Raw genomic sequence first — 21492 nt, 5'->3', positions numbered from 1 at the left:
GCCAACCAATGTTTGAGTGTTAAGTAATGTCCTCTAATAATGATAATGACTGGGTATGTAATGACTTTGTTGACTTGTTTAATAAAATTAGCAATTTAACAGGGATACTGTAATTCTTTTAAATTAATGAATTAAATGTTCTTTGGTTTCTTGGTTTTTACAGGGTGATATAGGAAGACGAGGGAAGAATGGCTCACCTGGCTCTCCAGGTACACCCGGTCCTCCAGGACAGCAGGTACTGATCTTGCATTTACTCCAATATAAATTGAAAATGAAAAGTAAAAGACAAGGTTAACTAAGCTTGCTGTTCTTTTTAATAGGGTCCACCTGGCCCACTTGGGGTTAAAGGTGAGAAGGTAAGCCATTATTTGTAATGTAGATCCTATGAGGTTTTGCATAACATAAAACATTAAAGGCGTCATGCAAAAATTAAATTCTGTCATCAGTTACTCACCCTCATGTTGCTCCAAACCCGTATGTCTTTCTTTCATCCGTTGAACACATAAGGAGATGTGTGGCATCAGGTTTGAGGAGTAATTGTCTAAAAGTAACGACACTACTAACTAACTATCTTTTTCGTTGCACAGCTATTTTCTTAATAGTGTAGCTTTTCCAGTAACAAGCTACATTTTCCAATGAGTAGCGGTGTAGCATTACAAAATGCTACATTTATCACCTCACACTGCAAACACAGCAATGGCGCAGAGTGCTAATCAAACGTGCTTACCCAAACCATCTTCAGTATGTAGTGCTTGGAAATCCTAATCATTTAATTTAATCGTTCTTTCTAACAGTTCATGTAAAAGAACCTGTTCCTATATACTGTACAATTATATTTTGACAATTATACAATAATTGACATGTGGCTCACTTATATTTAGCGATGGCAACTCCAATTTGTACTGAGTCGGTTCATTTGGACGCTTCATGTAAATGAACTAGTTCACATAAATGATTTCCTAATTCAGTGAGCCCCAGCACAGCCTTAAAAAAGGGACTTTGCTAGATGTAAATGTGTTCTTTTTTTTAAAGTGAAACATTTTGTTAATTTCTGCTTTTATCCGAATATTATACTCAGTTATACAAAATAGGGTGTTTTCTAGATTTATTTATACCTAGAAACTGCATATGTTCAATTTTATGTTGTCACTGTTATTGTTTTATTTCACCCTATAACTATCAGGTGATATATTATTCAATTTTTCCTCCAGAACTTCTGATTAAGTCAATTAAGTCATTTAATATGATTGTTGTATTAAAAAAAAAATAAATATTTTATTAAATCAGTAACTTGTAGTGTGGCTAATTTCATTTCTAAAAGAGTAATTTTGCTGTAATTTAATCTTCTCCCAAAAGGGGGTGCTATGTCGCGGAAAAAGTGTATGCTTAAAATGTTCAAGTCTCCGAATGCATATGTGTGGCATATTTGGTATAGCTTAGAATCTAAACTTTTCAGATAACCATCACTTCTGCATGTTATGTTACATAAAATAGCTAAATAAGGCACAAATCTGTGTCACCTATAGGTCATGTGGTAGAAATATTAATATGAATATAAAAGTCTTTCAAATAGCACTTAAATAGAAAAATCTTATATCATTCTCATGCGATTGTACAGTATGTAGTTGCCCTAATACTATAGTTTGAAAGATTTTCAAAAGAATCACATAGTGAAATATAATATTTGTAAGACATCAAATACAAACATCTCTTTATGCGCAGATCACTGCTGCTGTAAGCTCATGCTACTCTCAGCGATCCATGTATAACTTACCACGCGCCCCATTTACGTTTACGTTTATGCATTTGGCAGACGCTTTTATCCAAAGTGACTTACAGTGCACTTATTACAGGGACAATCCCCTGGAGTTAAGTGTCTTGCTCAAGGACACTATGGTGGTGGCTGTGGGGATCGAACCAGCGACCTTCTGATTAACAGTTATGTGCTTTAGCCCACTACGCCACCACCATTCCATTGAGAGCTAGAACCCCTAATCACGGCCATGAGGAAGAAAAAAATGTCATACAGGTTTGGAATATCATGAGGTTAAGTAAATGATGGCACAATTTTCATTTTTGGGTGACTGTCAATTTAACATTCTCTCTCCACCATCAGACATTGAAAATATGCACTTGTATAAAAAGTTACATTTGTTATCACCAGGGGGACAGTATCCCAGGGGAACCAGGAGACAGAGGAATTGCTGGGCTACAAGGTCGCAGGGTAAAATTATACAAAATATTATTTTGGATAGATTGTATGTATACTGTTTATATCATAATAGCATATTAGTGTATTGTCATTATTAAAGTTACCTGTTAATTCATTCTAAAATTCTTTGGTGAAATAAGAGCAGGTTTGAAATGCTTTTTTACCCATGTGCTTTTGATCACAACAAGGGAGCCAAAGGCACTGTTGGTGGAAGAGGGCCTCCAGGTCTCATGGTAAGTGATGTGTGATTCTGTAAACTCTAAATTAAAATAGCATGAATGTGCATTTAATCCCAGACAGATTAAATGCAGACTTCTCAACAATGGACAGTATTAAGTAATGTCTCACAAACTGTAAACTCTGCTTCAATAAAGATACAAAGTACAAATAATTGATTCTGTGCAGTGTTCTAGTGATCTTTCTGATTAATTAAGGGTACCAAAGGTCTGGCTGGTCTGAAAGGAGAAAAGGTGAGAATCCATTTGTAACTCATCTTGTTTTAAATTCAGAACAAGTTCACAATATTGAGTGCCTTTAAATTTTAATAGCCAAGCCAGCTTTTCCAGTGTCATTTCCTGTGGCTCACAGACTTATAGACAGCTTTGACAGGGCTACTATTCTCAAAGAGCCTCTCTCCTCTGTGTGTATTGACATGTTAGTGCCTTCAGTCGACTGCCTCTTGAAGCCTTTCTCTGCTCAAGACAGTCTTTGTATGATTAATTCTGCTGCAAACAGCACTTTCTTCTTATAGAAATACAGAAATGACACAGACGTCACAATCTGCGTCATTTATGATTTATATCAGTTTCATTTGGCTTAACTGTATGTTTTGCAACACATGACAGGTTCAGCTAATATATACTGTACAGAAAACATCTGTTTTTTGTGTGCAAAGGTACAGTCCATAATTGCTGAAATAATTGCATTTACACTGTATAAAGTGGCCACCTGACATTGCTACCTTAATCAGCTATTTACCTGAGCGAATCCTAAAACATTTGTTTTGTTCGTGTAATCGTATGTATTCAGGTTGAATCGGTCATGGTAAATCATATTTTTGACTTGATTAAAACCAGCTAATTTAGATGTTACCACATGAAGCACTTGTTTTTCACTGGAAAAAAAAGTAAGCTAAAAGCACACCTGTAAACATTTGGGTACCAATGTCCTGGAGACCTCAGAGAGTGTGTGTGTGTGTGTGTGTGTGTGTGTGTGTGTGTGTGTGTGTGTGTGTGTGTGTGTGTGTGTGTGTGTGTGTGTGTGTGTGTGTGTGTGTGTGTGTGTGTGTGTGTGTGAGTGAGCATGTATTTATCACTTTGTGGGGACCAAATGTCCCCATAAGGATAGTAAAACCCGAAATGTTTGACCTTGTGGGGACATTTTGTCGGTCCCCATGAGGAAAACAGCTTATAAATCATACTAAATTATGTTTTTTGAAAATGTAAAAATGCAGAAAGTTTTCTGTGAGGGTTAGGTTTAGGGGTAGGGTTAGGTTTAGGGGATAGAATATAAAGTTTGTACAGTATAAAAACCATTATGTCTATGGAAAGTCCCCATAAAACATGGAAACACTACATGTGTGTGTGTGTGTGTGTGCGTGTGTGCGTGTGTGCGTGTGTGCGTGTGTGTGTGTGTGTGTTGGTGGGATTAAAAACACATTTTTAGTGCGACACACTTTGCAAAAGGCATAGCCATTGTCGATATGGCTTCGAGAAATTAAATTAAATTCTTCCGTCGAGCTGTTGTTAAATTTACATGCATATTTAGTTTTTTCAAGTCTTCTCCCTTCTACCAGTGATGCTTGATTCAACTTCCCGCGGATATCAACAGCGCAACTGCATTGTAGGTTGCCAGGTTGAGGTCACAAATGGGTTGAAATTTGTATGATGTGTCGATTGTGTGAGTAGGATGCGTTTCGTACAGGATCTGGCAACTAGACAACCTTGGAATAATATATTGATGTGATAATTCATATATAACGATGTTAGGCCCATACAAATGACGGGAGTTTCCCGGGAGAAATAACAAAACGGGAGGGGGGGCAGGAGATGGGTGTGAAATACGGGAGACTCCCGGGAGTGTTGACAGGTATGCCTAAAAGACATGCTTTATGTGGTAACATTTGAAATAAATTGTTTGATTCAGGCTAAAATTATTACTTAACATCACAGAATCAACCTGACTAAATAATTTTAGTCAGGTTGATTCTGACTTGATAGATTTAACAAACAAATCTAATTTCAAGGGTTAAAGTATCAAGTAGAATAGTATAGTATAGCTCCTTAATTTTAAAATTGCAACAGTGTGTGTTGTGTACTAGTCAGTGTATTTATGGGCTTTGCAGTCTTTTAATTTCTTTAAGGCAGTATCGAATGACTGGAGAGTTGAAGAACTGTTGAAACAGGGTTGGGATATGACACTGAAGTCAATGGCCAGATTTAAACCTGGGTATCCATGAGCCAAAAGCTCAGAAGCTCTTCTATATGTCATAAGCACATGCATTACCCACTGTGCCATGGTTCTGACTAAGCAAGGTCACTTACAACCCAGGAATTATTTATTTATGAATGTGTGGGTGGAATTAACATGGGAATATATAACCGTATTGTTCCTATTTAAAGGTGTTGTAATAACTATTATAACAACCCAACAGACACATCCAGATATTTATACTTAATAATATAATTAATAAAAGCAAAACTTTTTACTGACAGGGTGATAGAGGTGTCCCTGGTAACAGAGGAGAAAAGGTACGGACCACATATGTATAGAACTGGATGGTGGTTATATAGATTCTGACACCAATTAATATACACTATATACTTTCTTTATTTTTTTTAAAGGGCAGCCCTCTGTCCATGCCAGGTCCTCGGGGATACAAGGGGCTAAAAGGAGAACCAGTGAGATAATTCTGTGTTTTCATTTCTCATTTCATTATAAAGTTTCTGTTTCACTATAACCCCAGTTTGAAAAAAGAAAATTCCTCCCCAAACTCAAGCCATTGGTTGTGTCAATTTTGCTGTGTCAGTCTGGTCTGGACACTCAAACTAACAGAGCATATTTGATAGTCCCACAGAGACAGTTTTCACACTTTTCTGGAAAATCAACCTACTAATGGCTTATAGTAGGGCCCTATAGTTTCTGCATTCTGGAAATCACAGATGGTATCACGGAATCCAGTCGTAAATACAGAAATGAACTATACAACGTGGAATGTCATTGAATTTGACATATCTGAAATGTATAAATGCACAATTAATCAAATTAAATACTGTGATGCTCTACTGTGCAGCACTCTATTTAACCAAAAATAATCAATTAAATGAAATGATAATAATAATGATAAAAATAATGAAAACTCAGATTTTGCATTTTGGATTGTGTGATGATCAGTATAGATACACTTCATTTAATAAAAATAAAACAATGCAATGGTATGTTGAAAGTAAATGTTCTGTTTCCATTTGAATACAATTATATGAATTAGTTTGATTAGAGTTTTTTATGAAAAAATATAATTAAACTTTTAAACATGGAATTCAGTGAAAATAAAATGGAGAACAAGGAATTTGGTGAAAAAATTAAACTAATTTAATAGGGCCCTAATTATCGCTGCATAGTAAGCTGGAAAAAAAGTTTTAAATGTCAGAAAAAACACGTCATCTTTAATGTTTAATGTAATTATAAATGACACATATATTTAAATTTATGTTGATGCACAGTATGAACACAGTATATATTTGATGATATGTTAGGGTGAGCGTGGGTTTCCAGGATTCGATGGAGATAAAGGAGAGAAGGGGGAAGATGGTCCACCTGGTGCAAAGGTATTTTATGCACCGTCCTGAGTAAAAATATGATGTGTATCTGTACAGATCCACCATGAACAAAATAAAGATTTTTTTCCAACACTTTCTATGATTGGTTTGTTTCATGTACAGGGGCTGAAGGGTGAAGCTGGTACCAAAGGAGGCATGGGGCATTTTGGTGCACGTGGTCCTGTGGGACAAAAGGTCACAGTTATGACTGATTTGATATTTTTCCAGCTAAATTGCAGATAAAAATAAATTGGATTATTAGTATGAAGTGTACTATTAGAGGTAGGTTGTATTGTTTTGCAACTTGTAACTCTCTGGCATGTTATGTTGTGCCAAGTGCATCTTGGGAATGAAGGTATGATTCTGTCCACAGGGAGATCCAGGCGAGCCAGGTGCCAATGGAGAAAAGGTAGCCTATTTTCTAAGGTTCACTACTGAATTGCTGTTGTATACTCCATGCTTGAGGTGCTTGTGTTTGAGGAATTATAATTCTTTTATAATTTATGGATTTTTCATCTGACTGGCTGCATTTGTCTGTCACAGGGTCGGAATGGAGAGAATGGATTGGATGGTGAGAAAGGTGATAAGGGAGACATGGGCCTGCAGGGTCGAAAGGGGGATCAGGTAAGAATTTGAATCATCTGAATGAAATATTAATTAAGAACATAATCCTTTGAGCAAAAGGAGCAGCTGGGAAGGAGAACACTGTCTCTTAACCTTTCTTACTAATATATTATTTAGTTGATTGGTTAATAATTAAAGTAGGCTTTCCTGTCAGGTTTATTTTAGTTTTGTCGCAGGATTGTACACTTTATTCATAGACATAGACTGTGGGGATCTCAATCTCAATCTCTCCATTCTCAGGGTGAGACAGGTGAGCCTGGTGTACCTGGAGATACGGGAATTAGAGGAGAAAAGGTAAGAAGACCTCTTGACCTTGTGTTCTATTTATAGTTTTTCTTTTAAATTGTCTTTAATCATTATAAGTGTGCAAACAGGAAACCTCTGACATCTTGTTCTCCTGCAGGGCTTCAGAGGTTTCCCTGGTCGTATTGGGAGCCCAGGACTGGATGGAGAACAGGTATTTTTGTATGTAATTTTCATCGTAGATGAGGAAATGGATTAAAGAAACCACTAAGAACATTTGTTTTGCCTGTAAAATACAGGGTGACCCTGGGAACCCTGGCACACCTGGCATCCCGGGACTGAATGGTATCCCGGGACGAAAGGTGAGGCATTACAGAAATTGACAGCTATTGACATTGTCATTCTGTGATATTATGGTGAGAGATTAGATGTTTTGTTGTGTTTCATAATTAGGGAGAAAAAGGTGATAGTGGACTGAATGGTCTTGATGGACATCCAGGGCAGAAAGGAGAGAAGGTTTGTGCTGTAACTGGTCATTTCAAAATTACAGCAGCACTATAATGACATTGTAAAAGAACACCACATTTATCTTTTCATTAAAGGAGCTCATTTAAGTTCACTCAAAATCTAAACATCTGTCATCATTTATTCACCCTGATGTCATTCCAAACCAATATTACTTTATTTTTTGTGTAAAACACAAAAGGAAATATTTAGCAGATTCTCTCTTTTCCATTCATATTATGACATAATATGTTATATATGTTATATGACATATATAACATATTGTGACATAGGTGCCGTCAAGCTCCAAAAAGTACAAAAAAGGCACCATGAAAGTATAATAAAAGTAATCTGCAGATGTACAATTACATATTTCCTTCTGAATTCTAATTTATTCATGTTCATTTTGTATAATTTGACCCTATTCTTCTGTAGGGGGTGACTGGGTTCCCTGGTTTCTCTGGTTTTAAGGGATCTTCTGGTACACCAGGATCTAATGGGGCTGTGGGTCGGTCTGGTCCTGTTGGACCCAAAGGAGAAGTAGGACCGAAGGTACAACACACATTAAGTGTCCACATCAAAGAAGAATAAAGTTTAATATAGCTGAATAAAATTTTGTATGTGTACTGTATGTGATTCATCAGACCTTACAGAGAGATAGATGGATAAATAGTCAAGCCAGCGTAATTATGGCCATCTTTATATCTCACTCAATCTCATGTGGAGGAACCGTGGAGGAGGACAGGGCCCTAATTAACCAAGAGAAGGGAAAAGGATGAGGGAGAGATGGGGAGAAGGGGGGTATGAGCTATTTCTGCAGGGATGAAGATTTGAGCTTTCAACTCAAACACTAAAGCTGCCTTTAGCCACAATTATGCATCTCTTGATGTTGATTGGAATGGAGAGGGTTTTGCGATGTGCACTCTTGGACCAACTCTCTTTAAGAAAGGTGAGCTGTACTGGGCAAAAAACAATGCTGCGAATCTGCAGTGGACCACATCTTAACAGATGGAGTTTTAGTTAGATGAAAAGAGGTTGTTGAAATCATCAATATTCTCTTTCTAGTTTTACATTTTTAGTGCATTAGCAATTTTGACCGGTGTTAAAGGGATAGCTCACCCAAAAATCATTTACTCTCATCATTTACTCACCCTCCTGCCTTCCCAGATGTGTATGACTTTCTTCTTCTGTTGAACTCAAACAAAGATTTTTAGAAGAATATTTCAGCTCTGTAGGTCCTTACAATGCAAGTGAATGTTGACCAGACCTTTGACGCTCCAAAAAGCACATAAAGGCCACATAAAAGTAATCCATAAGACTCCAGTGGTTAAATCCATGTCTTCAGAAGTGATATGATGTGTGGGTGACAAACAGATCAATATTTAAGTCCTTTTTTTGCCATAAATCTCCACTTTCACTTCCACATTCTTCTTCTTTTGTTTTTGGTGATTCACATTCTTCTTGCATATCACCTCCTACTGGGCAGGGAGGAGAATTTATATCACTTCTGAAGACATGGATTTAACCACTGGAGTCTTATGGATTACCTTTATGTGCTTTTTGGAGTTGCAAAGGTCTGTTCAACATTCACTTGCATTGTAAGGACCTACAGAGCTGAAATATTCATCTAAAAATCTTCTTCAAAGCAGCCACCCTCATTAAGATGTTTAATTAAATTTTTATTTTGTAAAGAAATTCATATGTAGGCACAATTTATGCTTGTCTATGAAACTGTTTTCAAGCATTTAATCAAATGCCTTAAGATCAAAAGGTTTAGTAACACTTTACAATAAGTTCCATTCATATCATTAGTTAATGCATTAGGTATCATGAACAAACAATTAACAGTATATTGTTTACAGCATTTAAACATTTTTGTTAATGTTAGTTAATAAAAATACAGTTATTAATTGTTAGTTCATTGTGCATTAACTAATGTTAACAAACAACTTTTGATTGTAAAAATGTATCTCTATATGTTGAAATTAACATTAACTGAGATTATTAAATGCTGTTAAAGTATTGTTCATTGTTAGTTAATTTTTACTAATGTTGTTAACTAATGTTATAAAATGGAACCTTATTGTAAAGTGTTACCAAATGTTTTTAAGATAATGAGAAACATAAAAACAAAGATAACTTCTTCTGCCATTACATTCCCTTGCACTATATAGAACAGATTGTATATATTTCTGCACTGTTTGTGTGTGTGTGTGTGTGTGTGTGTGTGTATGTGTGAGCGTGTATTTATCACTTTGTGGGGACCAAATGTCCCCATAAGGATAGTAAAACCCGAAATTTTTGACCTTGTGGGGACATTTTGTCGGTCCCCATGAGGAAAACAGCTTATAAATCATACTAAATTATGTTTTTTGAAAATGTAAAAATGCAGAAAGTTTTCTGTGAGGGTTAGGTTTAGGGGTAGGGTTAGGTTTAGGGGATAGAATATAAAGTTTGTACAGTATAAAAACCATTATGTCTATGGAAAGTCCCCATAAAACATGGAAACACAACATGTGTGTGTGTGTGTGTGTGTGTGTGTGTGTGTGTGTGTGTGTGTGTGTGTGTGTGTGTGTGTGTGTGAATGTAGGTATGTTTGTGTCTGTGTCTGTATGTGTATATATGTATATTTATATATACTATCTTATTGTGTATTCTTTAAATACTTTATTTTCTATTCAATTTGTATTTATTTATTTTTATTCCATCTTTAATTATTTGTTATTTTTATCTCTGTCTTGTTGTTTTGTATTGTTGTACACTGGAAGCTCCGGTCACCAAGACAAATTCCTTGTATGTGTAAGCATACTTGGCAATAAAGCTGATAAATTCTGCTTAGTGTGTCCAAAGTGTTTATATCGATCTAATCATATCATATCATATAAACATAAATGTTTGTTTTATCACTTTCCAGGGAGAGAAGGGGAGGAGAGGCAGAGGAAAGGCCTGTCAGCGGGGACACCCTGGAATTCCTGGCCTCAGAGGCTTGGATGTAATAAGGCATCTTCCACTCTATTAGGACAATTGTATCCATTCACATGCACGTTCAGTCTAAAGTTATAAATATCTGGTGTGCTCTATGTAGGGGGACATGGGAACATTGGGTATGAAAGGAGAAAAAGGAGAGCCAGGACTCAGCGTACGTGAACAGTTCCTTAAGTCTTTGATATAAGTATCATTCTGGATTACAGATACTCATTTCTAGATGGTGAGATTTTGTTCCTCATATTTTCTCTTTTTTTTTCAGGTGGAGGCAGTGAAGGATCTGGTGACAAAGGAGGTGGTTGAGAAGTGTGGTAAGTTTGTGTTTGTGTTTGGTAGAATATTGTCTAATAGGTCTCGCAAAGAGCAAATATAGAACTTCCAATTCTGTCATATTAGACATGCGCTTTACTGCTGCCCATTGAAGTGAAATTGTAAAAATATATTTAAATTGACAGAATAACAGAGCTTCATTAACATGTTTGTGTGTGGGTGGTTGTGTGTGTTTGTGTGAGCTCATGTCTCTTCTTAAATGTATTTGAAAGCCCTTGTTGGTGTGGCCTCAAGACCCTATGGGTTCCACCATCTGTCGTGTTCTTGTGGACTCTCCAACTGACCAAAATAATAATAATAATAATAACCCTGTGTAGAACTCAATGTTCAGACCTCATTCTCAATCATACTACAGAAAACCAAATCAGAATCCACAAAAACAAGCAATGGGGTCTGTATTTTCTGAGTTTATTAAAGACGTTCGGCCAGTTCAAAAATATTTAAAAGATTGTATTATTCCTCCTAACCCTCATGTTTTGTTGTTCTGTTTTGGGTAGTGAGAGGCTGCTCAAGAAACATACTTAGCATTGAAGTATCAGTATGATGCTTCATAACTTTTCCAAATTTTATGAGAACAGATTATGAACAATATTTCAACTTGACAACATTTATCAACACCTTCAATGACAAATTTTACACTACACTGAAACAAATTGCTAGTAACATTTACTTCACGTTTTTGCAGTTTTCTAAGTAACTTTTAATCGTATTAAGTCAAATCTACATATAGATTAAAGGGAGTAAATTTAACCAACATTTCAGTTAACACAGTAACTTCTACTTACAAATCTGATGTACATGTTACTTAAACAAACTTAGTAAAACATTTTATTTAAACACTTTATTAGCCTATTTCTATTTTGAACTTTCCATATAAACATGTGTCTAATCATGAATCACATGACACAGTCTTTCACAGGGAAGCTTTATGCATTTATGTAGTCTATTAGACAACACCACCTTGCATTATTGTCAATAGAAACAATATACAAATCTGTGTACGCAGACCTCAACACTTGTGCGCAAAAAACAATGACAGAAACAATCAACAAATCAACAGATCATTTTTATCATGAATGGGTCATTTTGAGTAGAAAATGAACTTCAGACTTCACAAACAATAAATATTAATGTAACAACAAAATCAGCAATATAAACAGTGTAAACAAACCATTCAAGCTGGTTAATTATTCATAAAGCTTTGAAAAGTTAAGTAAAATGTACTTATTTCATTCACCAGTGAAAGTTACTCAAATTAGCAAGTAAATATGACAAGTTTTTCTACTTTAGGACTGATACACGATGACGCAATGTAAAGATAACAAACAATCCTAAATAATATTTACTTATAAGCTAGATCATTAATATTTACGTTTAAGTTGAGTACAAATGTGGAATTTACTTAATATTTTCAAGTTCACGCTTAAACTAATTTATTCAGTGTAGAAAGTACTTAATCTTTTCTGCTATATTTATTTCACCACAAAATATATTTTTTTCAATGCACTATTGTTCATATAAAAGTATAAAACATAATTAAATGCTATTATTTTTCACATAATAATATTCTGTTATTGGTGTACACAGTATAGCAGTGTACAGTATTATCCTACAATGTATTTTTACCATGATCAAACTGACCCCAAACAGAAACAACTTTAATTTGCTTAATAACTTTAAGATAATAATAAGTGTAAAAGTAGGTTAAAGCTTCAATTATACTTCAATATTACTATTTTTATTTTGCACATACAGCACTGGGGTCGATGGGACCTCAAACATAAAGAATGTTTATTCAACCTCAAAAACTTGAGGGTTAAAATAAATAAATTAATTAATGAATTAAGGATGTTAACCTAATGAAAATATGCAGAAAGCATGGACATGTCATGTTCTTAACCACAGGAAAGGATTACCTCCTAATGGTGAACACCAATAATCCAGACGATGGGAGCATCCTGAGAGAAGAGAGAGAAATGGAAGAATCTGTCTCTCCTTTAATGTTCACCCTCCCAAAAGTGTGGGCTGAAGAGAAGGAGGATGAAACCATAACAGTTCATCCTGCTGTTTCAAAGTCTGAGCCAACATTAGCATATGGCAACGTTACAAGTAGGCATATTCCTGCTTTGAACCAGTATGCTAAAACAGTTTCTCTCTTATGTGAGCCTTATAAATGTTGACCTTTGGAAGGTTTTTGAAAGGGAGGTTCTTATTGTGCATAATCAATTTCATATTCAAATGAACACTGATTAACTGTAAATAATGGAATGTTGCAGCATTCTATGAACGTAAATCCTGGAAGCTAATCCCATTGTTGAGATCTGGCATCTTGGTAGATGAGTTCATTCATCCATAAACACTATTCAGTTCTTCTCTACATGCTGGAATGCAGGACATGGTTACAGGAAATAGATACAGAGTCATACACAAAGGTTCTGCATGCTCTAGTGGACCAACTTACACTTCTTTGTGTTATTTTAAGCCACTGCGTCATACAGGGTAGATATCTCTCAGGAAAATCAGCATTGTTTTTCACCATTACGATCACACGCTAGTTACTTATGACAGCCATATGCAAACTTGATTATCAAAAACACTTTAGGTGTAATATTAATAATATTGCATTTTTCAGAAGATCTAGTTTTACCTACATTAAATATGGACATCACAGAGATTAATATCAATGTTCAAAACCACTGATACCTTTTATAATGTTTGAAAGGCAATGTAAAAAGTATGCTTCATGGAGTATGATTCAAATGAACTGCTTACCCTCCCAAAATATTTTATAATATGACTAACAAAAAAGTCATTTTTAAGTAGAAAAAGCTTCTTATAATAACAAATGCATGTGATTATAACAGCTTGATTATACGAGTCTGCCATTAACTCTATTTGATGTTAACTGTAAAAATGTGGATGTTATCTTGTTTCACTCAGTGGACAGCACAGAGAGAGACGGAGACCCTAAACAGAAGAGACAAGCACTTAAACTCCACTCAGGTGTGTGTGTGCGCAATAAAAGAGAAGAACAACATCGTCCTCTGCTGACTACAGCTCCAAGTGCTTTTAATGAGTTAATATAGCTTCAAAAACTGCTCATGTATGCAATATAGTCTGATTTCCAGAACAAAACTGATGCCTGGTCCTTAAAAGAAAAGTATTTTCAGTAGAAACTGAGGGCCCATGTCCAAGAATGTAGCCCAAAAAGTGCACAGTAATGGTCCTGGCACCAAAGCATTAAATATTAGACATGACAAAGATTATTCTGTCTCTTTGTCACATCATCAGTTTAATACAAGACAGTGAGGGAACAGAACCGACGGATAAGATCAGAATTAATCCACTGATTAAAGAGAAATTCAGATCCTCAATCTGCAAATGTTTTTGTATGCTTGCATGATTAAAAATTGACTGATTCAAAAGTGGAACTATTGTTAGAGTAATTCTATGTGACTTGTGCATCTTTGAAGTGGTGTATGCACACCAGTAGCTCAGAGCTATATTTAAAGCTGCTCAATCACTGATTAGTCAATTAGTTAAATTATGACAAAGCAACTTGAGACTGATTATGTAACACTGCTCATACTGACTGTTTGCAGACCCCGCAGCTGATCTGTGCCTTGAACCCATGTCTGAGGGCCACTGCACTGAATATGTCTTGCTCTGGTACTACTACGCAAGCTCGGGAGAATGCCGTCCCTTTTTATATGGTGGCTGTGGAGGAAACAAGAACCGCTTTAGGTCCAAACAGGACTGTCAGAGTCTATGTATTCTGGGCAGGAGAGGTAACAAGCCAATCAAAATCTATATTTCAGTAAAAAAAAAAAAGGGTCCAATATAAATAGTCAGAGGCAATAGACTGCAACAGTCGGGATCCAGAAGTAAATATCCCATTAATTTTCTCCATAGGCAAATAGATTTTTAACTATTAAGTATTTACCTTAATTAAACTCTATGGACCCGCTGGAAGGGTCCATGGGGGGGCGCTATATAGTGAAATAAGTTTCCACTTAAAACATTATAGTTCACGTAGCACATATCATATATCAAATGAAAGCTCTCATTCTCAGGAATGTTTATTTTTTTGCCCTAACACCACAGTTCAAAACATTTTCAAAGGAATCACAAAGTGAATTATGACTTCCGTAACACATTAAATACAAACATCTCTTTTATGCACCGATCACTGCAGCTGTAACTCCCAAGTAGCTAAAAACTTTACAAATGATTTTACCTTAGGCAGTTTTCTACAAAATGAGCTATTTTTTACTTGTCTGTGAGCTCGCTTGGGTGAATAATCCAATGTTATATCTAAGGTTTCCAGAAAAAATATGTGGTCCAGCAGTAAAACCATGCTTAACAAATCATCACCTAGATTGAGCTTCTAGTCCACTCAGAGATATTCGATGAAACAATAGGGGTGGTGCATGAACTGAAAATTAGACTGAATGTCTATGGACAAGCACATCTGTGAGGGCTAAAATGCATTAGAATGGCACCTACATTTCAGACTGGCATTTTGTGATGGAAGGTGATAGAGGAAAAAATATTTTTATTGTAGAAAAATTAAGACTTTTTAAAGGGAAATAGAGTGAACAGAACCAGAATTACAGAAGTATTATTTTTTTTCTGTTCATCGTAATATTGTAAACATGTTACAAAGATCACACAATTTTTTGATTAAAAAAAGAGTCTTTTTTTATTTATTTGGGTTCTGAAATAATGAGCCCAATTTTTTCCAATTATTCCACAGTACTTGTGAGCTTTTAAGTTTGAGTGTGAAAATTTTCAGGAGGCTAACCAAAAATGCACCAGAGCTTAAGGGGTTAAAAGGTGAAACAAAATTTTTGCAGTTGAAGCCATTAGTCCAGGTGTTTTCAACTTCATTGTTTCAAAATCATGTTTAAAAGAAGAATTCCTGTGAAGAACTGCACTACCCATTATCCTGCTGAGATAGATCCTCCAATCAGAGAATCACGGCCAACAAGAATGATGCAATCCTGTTGGTTTCCCTACACTCTCAAACCACTGACATTTGCAAAGAGCTGAATATTTTGCAATAAAATGTAAATATATTGTTTCTATACTTGTTATCAGCAACTTAAAATCACTATATATATATATATTTACAATGCTTTAAAGGATTGTAGTTCATTCCCTCATGAAAGATGTTAAGTACACAGTCTTGTCTTTTTGTCTGATTTTCAAATACTTTTGTACTTCGAATCAAAGTTTGTAATGTTGTGATTCACCTCGGAGCTTGGTGGATTAGTTCATGGCTAGAACTCTTTATGAAGGATTCTATGAGATCCCTATGGAAAAAATGAATGGGGAAAATACTTCCGGAACCAATAAGGCTGTAAAAGTGGGCGGGCACTGTTGCGCTTTATGCTTAAAAAGTTGCTAATTAATGCAAAAATAATTGATATTATTGTTGATTTTGCAGTTGAATATTCCTTCTTTTTTACAGATTCTGGGTCCTGAGAAGGAAGCATCCGACTTTTTAGTCATCCGACTAAAAATACTATTTTTGTACATTTGTCTTGTCATACCATATGTATATTAGTTTTAATTGAAATTATATTTGGCCAAATCAATTGTTCACAAAATGTTACATCTACATCATGTTTTCGTTTCACTTCTATAGCACCACACATTGTTGCACTGTTGTAGAGATACATGCTTACCCACATATTTCTTACAGATAGGGCATTAGTTCTTATTTAAATAATTGTTAGATGCCTTCAAAAGAAAATGCACTATAAAGATCATCAACTAGATGTGTTTATGACCTGGTCTAAATTGGAAATACTGCTTACCATATGGTTCACCATTTTGCACTAATGGTTCAGTTTAATCTGACTGTTTTTTAATAATATTTTAGACAATAAAACAACGAACCAAATATATATTTTTGAATGGGCTACAAAGTGAATGGGTTCCCAATGGGTGGGTTGATGTGTGTTATACATGTGTGTGCGTGAGAGCATTTTCACATCGTGACCTTAGATTTTGGACTGTGCTCTCTGAGCTTTGCTCTGTGGTTTGTCTAAATGCTGCCATATTGCCTTTTCTTCAGCCATGTTTGTCGAGTCGTGTCTGGACAATGTCTCCTGGGGGCAGGCAAAGTGTGTGTGTGTGTGTGTGTGTGTGTGTGTGTGTGTGTGTGTGTGTGTGTGTGTGTGTGTGTGTGTGTGTGTGTGTGTGTGTGTAGAGAGAGAGAGAGAGAGAGTGTGTGTTTAGATCAGTGGGACTGACTAGCTGCATTTGTGGGTGTCTTGTAAGTGTACATGTGTGTTTTTATTTATGTTTTTACCCCTCATGATTTTCCTCTATACTTCTTTTCATCTCTTTCTCCACTCTTAACGGCTTTACCCTCCTTTGACATTCACTCTGTTATGTCTTATATAATCCTGAATCAAGCTGCTCCCTGTATGCATCTCAATGTTTCTCAGTCTTTACATATGTCCCAGCTGTAGGGGGCCGTGTATCAGGCCGTGGTCCAATTTAGAGCACATTGAGAAGGCTAATGCACCAGTCATTGGACAGGATGCCCTTTACACTGTGTCTTAGGGGATCCCTGAGTGTACTTCACACTGTACACTATAGAGCACAGATGTCATCTACACCTGCTTTAAAATGTAGGTTGTTGTTGTTAAGGTTTAATGAGTTTCCTTTAATGTCATGTGGAATGAATGCATTATCATCCAGTCCAGCGCACAATGTTAACAATGTTTAAAGGTGATCATTATTGAGGCAGAGCTCTTGATAGCAAAGTAATCAATCATTAAAGGGAGGGATGTGGGAAGAAAACTCATTAAAAGCCAAACTTATGAGCGGAGCAATTAACTCATGGCAATGACTAAAAAGAGACACAAGATTTGAAATGGTCATTGACCCTGAAAACTAAGGAAACGACATAATAGACCCAAAAAGTCTTGTCTTATAAACGGCTTAATGCACATGCAGAGTAAGTAATTATTCGTCGCTGAGCTATCCATGGTGCTGAATGTCTTAGATGAAGATCTGTGATCATTCTCCGTCGCAGTATGCCTGCTAATTCAGAATCCTTATTACCATTGTAACTCATTAGTCACGTCCATCAAACATTAAACACAATGTATTTTAATATGGTGACGGTATATACTCGCTTTGGGTGCACGAGCGCATTTATCGCCGCCTCATTTCATTGGGAGGATCCCAGTATAGATGACAGACATATGACGTTATTGCTGGCGTACGACTGCTGCGTAATTGAGCCTATACTAAATGAATCCACAGTCCAGGCGGATATTAACGCGCTCTCCATGAGCAGCCAGGGAGATATCAAACTCACTAATTCAGTCTTATGATTCAATGCGACATTAAGTTGACGCTATTAAATTGTTGACTGGCTTGCCTTTTTTTTTTTTTTAAATAACATTATAAAACTAAGATTCAAAAAGTTCTGGTCGTCCTAACAGCGCATCTCTTCGGAAAACTCTCCTCATCCAAACGGTGCAGGTAAGTTTTTGTGTACTTTTGCAACCCTGCACATGCTTCTGAGAATTCAGTTTTTCCTCCGTGTAGTGACAAATGGGCGCATGTGTTAGCAAAATGTCATGTTATAATGATTATTTAGTAAAAGTTTTAATCATTTTTACGCGCAAAATGTTTCTCCAAATGCCAAGTTTAGGATACATTGACACATTTGAGTGTAATGTTTTTAGCATCGAGCAATCATAACGCACGAAATGTTTATCCAGACACCAACTATAGGATGCACTGACACATTTGAATGCAATGTTTTCTAGTTTAAAGTCATTTTTACGCACGAAACGTTTCTCCAAACGCCAACTTTAGAATGCATTGACATGTTTAAATTAAATTACATGTTTTTCATAGTATAACGTCTTTTTACGCACGAAATGTTTCTCCAGACGCCAACATTTGGATGCATTGACACATTTGAATGCAATTTTTTTTTTATTATTATTATAAAGCCATTTTTTTTACCCATGAAATGTTTCTCCAAACGCCAATTATAGAATGCACTGACACGTTTAAATGTAATGTTTTTAGTATAAAATCTTTTTAAGTACGAAAATATTTTCCAGACGAAAACTTTACAATGCATTGACACGTTGAAATTAAATGTTTTTTCATTGTATAACGTCTTTTTACGCACGAAATTATTCTCCAGACACCAACTTTTGGATGCATTGACACATTTCAATGTAATGCTTTCTAGTATGAAGTCATTTTTATGCACAAAATGTTTCTCCAAATTCCAACTTCAGGATGCATTGACAGATTTAAATGCAATGTTTTTTGTTTTTTATTAGTAGTAGTAGTAGTAGTATAAAGCCGTTTTTTTCACCCATGAAATGTTTCTCCAAACGCCAAATATAATATGCACTGACACATTTAACTGTAGGCTAACATTTTTAGTATAAAATCTTTTTTACGCAAGAAAATGTTTTCCAAACGCCAAATCTAGGGTATATTGACACATTTGAAAGGAATGCTTGCCTGTATAACGCTGTATTGTATTAAATGAATCCTTTTATCTTCTCATGTGTCTCCATTCAACAGGACTAAACAATGTGGCTCGCGCGAACTCTCCTCGCTCTGGCTCTTCTTTGCGCACCGGTTTCTAACCTCTGCATTCCAACGTACGACCCCGAACCCAACTTTCTCTGTAACAATCAGTTGTTCTCCGAGACGAATGAAAACGGACAACCGAAAAACTCCTGGCTGGACAGTGTAAACCTGCTGTATAAGTCAGCGCACGCGCTTTCCTCTGAGGAGTCGCGCGAGAGGAGGACGGTACCCGCGTCCAAATACAGATTCTTGAGCCAGACGCAGCTCAGGAGTAAACTGTACCGCAACAGTGCGAAGAGCGACCGACGTAGTCAGGTCACTCTTTCTCTCGATGTCCCTACCAACATAATGAACATCCTCTTCAACATTGCCAAAGCCAAGAACCTGCGCGCGAAGGCGGATGATAACGCGCGCCTGCTGGCGCAGATTGGAAAGAGAAAATGAACTGCCATTGATGTCACTAAATTGACTTTAGCACATGTGTTTTGTGACCAACGAAGGCATGTTATCTCTAATTTAATATTGTAATAAATGTTTGTTTTTTTCAGTTGCATAACAATACTGCAATTACAATTTTCAGTAATAACAGCAAACCTGAAATTTAATGGAACCGATTAGAAGTGTCTTTAATGGGGTTTCATGTATTATTGGTTAAATGGTCATATTTTCATGAACATACTAATTTAATCTATTAAGAAGGAAATAATTAAAAAATGGGCTTATTATGGCAGTGAGACTCATTTGACATTTTAATTGTAAAATTAATTTCCAAGCTCAAACTTCAAATGGACATAACATTTGAATATCAAATTGCTGATCAGAGGCAAATGCGACATTTCCCGCTGTACACGTTCATCTCTCCCACATTCATTAGCACACACATTTATGACCGAGTCTGTAATTGTCAGATGAAAGTTGACTTGATTATTACTGAACATGACTGCTATTGATTGACTAAGATACATGACTAAATGGTTACATATACCTGAGGACGATACCGTTCTGAAAGTTTTGGGTTGATTAGACCGACGGTTGAATATTTTTGTACTGAAAATAATAATAGTAATTATTTTTTGTTTGATAAATAAAAGCAAATTAAAACAAAACGTCCATTGTTATTTTCTGTGGTAACAGATCATTTATTTTTCATTAGACATAACAATAAAATAAACTGTAGCTACAGACAGACAAACAAAAAATGTATTGTTCTTGAGAGATAGTTCACCAAAAATGAAAATTATCTCATAATTTACTCATCCTCATGTCATCCCAGATGAGTAGGACTTTCTTTCTTCAGCAGAACACAAATTAAGATTTTTAGGAGAATATTTCAGCTCTGTAGGTTAATACAATGCAAGTGAATGGTGACCAGACCTTTCAAGCTCTAAAAATCACATAAATGCATCATAAAAGTAATCCAAATGAGTACATGCGTAAATCTACATGAGCATAAAAGTAATTCACATGAAATCTATGTCTGCTGAAGTGATATGATAGGTGTGGTTGAGAAACAGATCAATATGTAAGTCCTTTTTTCACTATAAATCTACACTTTTACTTTCACATCATTTGAAAAGTGGAGATTTATTGTAAAAAAGGATTGAATATTGATCTGTCCAGTACATCACACACAAAACTCGGGACCCTCAACCAAAATTCCTGAATCTTAGCACAACCCCCAAAAACATGGGTTGTGTCCCCGTCTTCTGACTGGCATCGCCAGCAGGTGGGTGTGTCTTTAAGACCAAGCTTATACAATCTGGAGGGGGTCCAATAGAACCGATGCAAAATGTTAAATTGCATAAGGCACACCCTTGCATATCTAGATGCAGACCTGATGCTTTTTAGGATCCTAGCCCACACTCCCTCCTGCAATACCAAGTTGAAATCTTTCTCCCATAATCTCTTTAGAGAAGATGAAGCTCAGTCCCCCAGACTCTGAATTTAGCAGGGAGTAATACACTGATGCCGCATGACCTTTTCCATAAGCAGTAATAAGCACTCCCAGAGTATCTGCCGCTTTAGGGGGGTGTATGCTACTCTCAAAAATTGTACAGAGCATGTGGCGCAGCTGTAAATACCTAAAGAACTGGGATCTAAGAGTCTTAAAATGTTGAACCGTATTTTCAAAGGATCTCAACACTCTCATACCGGTCACAGAGTGTATTAACCTCCCTCACAATCCACTCT

The 21492-nt window shown here is 36.1% G+C and overlaps 2 protein-coding genes across 3 annotated transcripts in view; both read left to right on the top strand.

Moving 5' to 3' along the window:
- Positions 1 to 16715, top strand: part of col7a1l (collagen type VII alpha 1-like) — a 103453-nt gene extending 86738 nt beyond the window's left edge. The window contains exons 89-111 of the mRNA XM_052118746.1: positions 164 to 235; positions 321 to 356; positions 2165 to 2224; positions 2401 to 2445; positions 2647 to 2682; positions 4927 to 4962; positions 5056 to 5112; positions 5968 to 6039; positions 6154 to 6225; positions 6404 to 6439; positions 6574 to 6654; positions 6895 to 6948; positions 7058 to 7111; positions 7197 to 7259; positions 7351 to 7413; positions 7837 to 7953; positions 10316 to 10393; positions 10487 to 10540; positions 10649 to 10697; positions 12622 to 12825; positions 13657 to 13719; positions 14319 to 14504; positions 16190 to 16715. Of these exons, the coding sequence (XP_051974706.1) occupies positions 164 to 235; positions 321 to 356; positions 2165 to 2224; positions 2401 to 2445; positions 2647 to 2682; positions 4927 to 4962; positions 5056 to 5112; positions 5968 to 6039; positions 6154 to 6225; positions 6404 to 6439; positions 6574 to 6654; positions 6895 to 6948; positions 7058 to 7111; positions 7197 to 7259; positions 7351 to 7413; positions 7837 to 7953; positions 10316 to 10393; positions 10487 to 10540; positions 10649 to 10697; positions 12622 to 12825; positions 13657 to 13719; positions 14319 to 14504; positions 16190 to 16203 (1602 nt within the window). The 3' untranslated portion in view covers positions 16204 to 16715. The remainder of the gene's footprint in view (positions 1 to 163; positions 236 to 320; positions 357 to 2164; positions 2225 to 2400; positions 2446 to 2646; positions 2683 to 4926; positions 4963 to 5055; positions 5113 to 5967; positions 6040 to 6153; positions 6226 to 6403; positions 6440 to 6573; positions 6655 to 6894; positions 6949 to 7057; positions 7112 to 7196; positions 7260 to 7350; positions 7414 to 7836; positions 7954 to 10315; positions 10394 to 10486; positions 10541 to 10648; positions 10698 to 12621; positions 12826 to 13656; positions 13720 to 14318; positions 14505 to 16189) is intronic.
- Positions 16716 to 16957: 242 nt separating this feature from the next.
- ucn3l (urocortin 3, like) lies at positions 16958 to 20388 on the top strand. 2 transcript variants are annotated; one of them, XM_052118960.1, is made up of 2 exons: positions 16958 to 17360; positions 19294 to 20388. In XM_052118960.1, exon 2 carries the CDS (start codon positions 19303 to 19305, stop codon positions 19744 to 19746), a length of 444 nt encoding a protein of 147 aa, XP_051974920.1. In that variant the 5' UTR covers positions 16958 to 17360; positions 19294 to 19302; the 3' UTR covers positions 19747 to 20388. The 2 variants fall into 2 exon arrangements, with proteins under 2 accessions (XP_051974920.1, XP_051974919.1); XM_052118959.1 differs by lacking the exon at positions 16958 to 17360 and adding an exon at positions 17446 to 18222.
- Positions 20389 to 21492: the final 1104 nt, after the last annotated feature.

Source organism: Xyrauchen texanus, chromosome 45 (assembly GCF_025860055.1).
Source record: "Xyrauchen texanus isolate HMW12.3.18 chromosome 45, RBS_HiC_50CHRs, whole genome shotgun sequence".
NCBI classification, from domain to species: Eukaryota; Metazoa; Chordata; class Actinopteri; order Cypriniformes; family Catostomidae; genus Xyrauchen; species Xyrauchen texanus.
Note: the sequence above shows the minus strand (reverse complement) of the source record. Positions and strands in the feature narration are given on the sequence as shown.

Bases quoted from the DNA above. Each gene is read 5' to 3' on its own strand.
- ucn3l (XM_052118960.1), top strand. From the start codon at position 19,303: ATGTGGCTCGCGCGAACTCTCCTCGCTCTGGCTCTTCTTTGCGCACCG.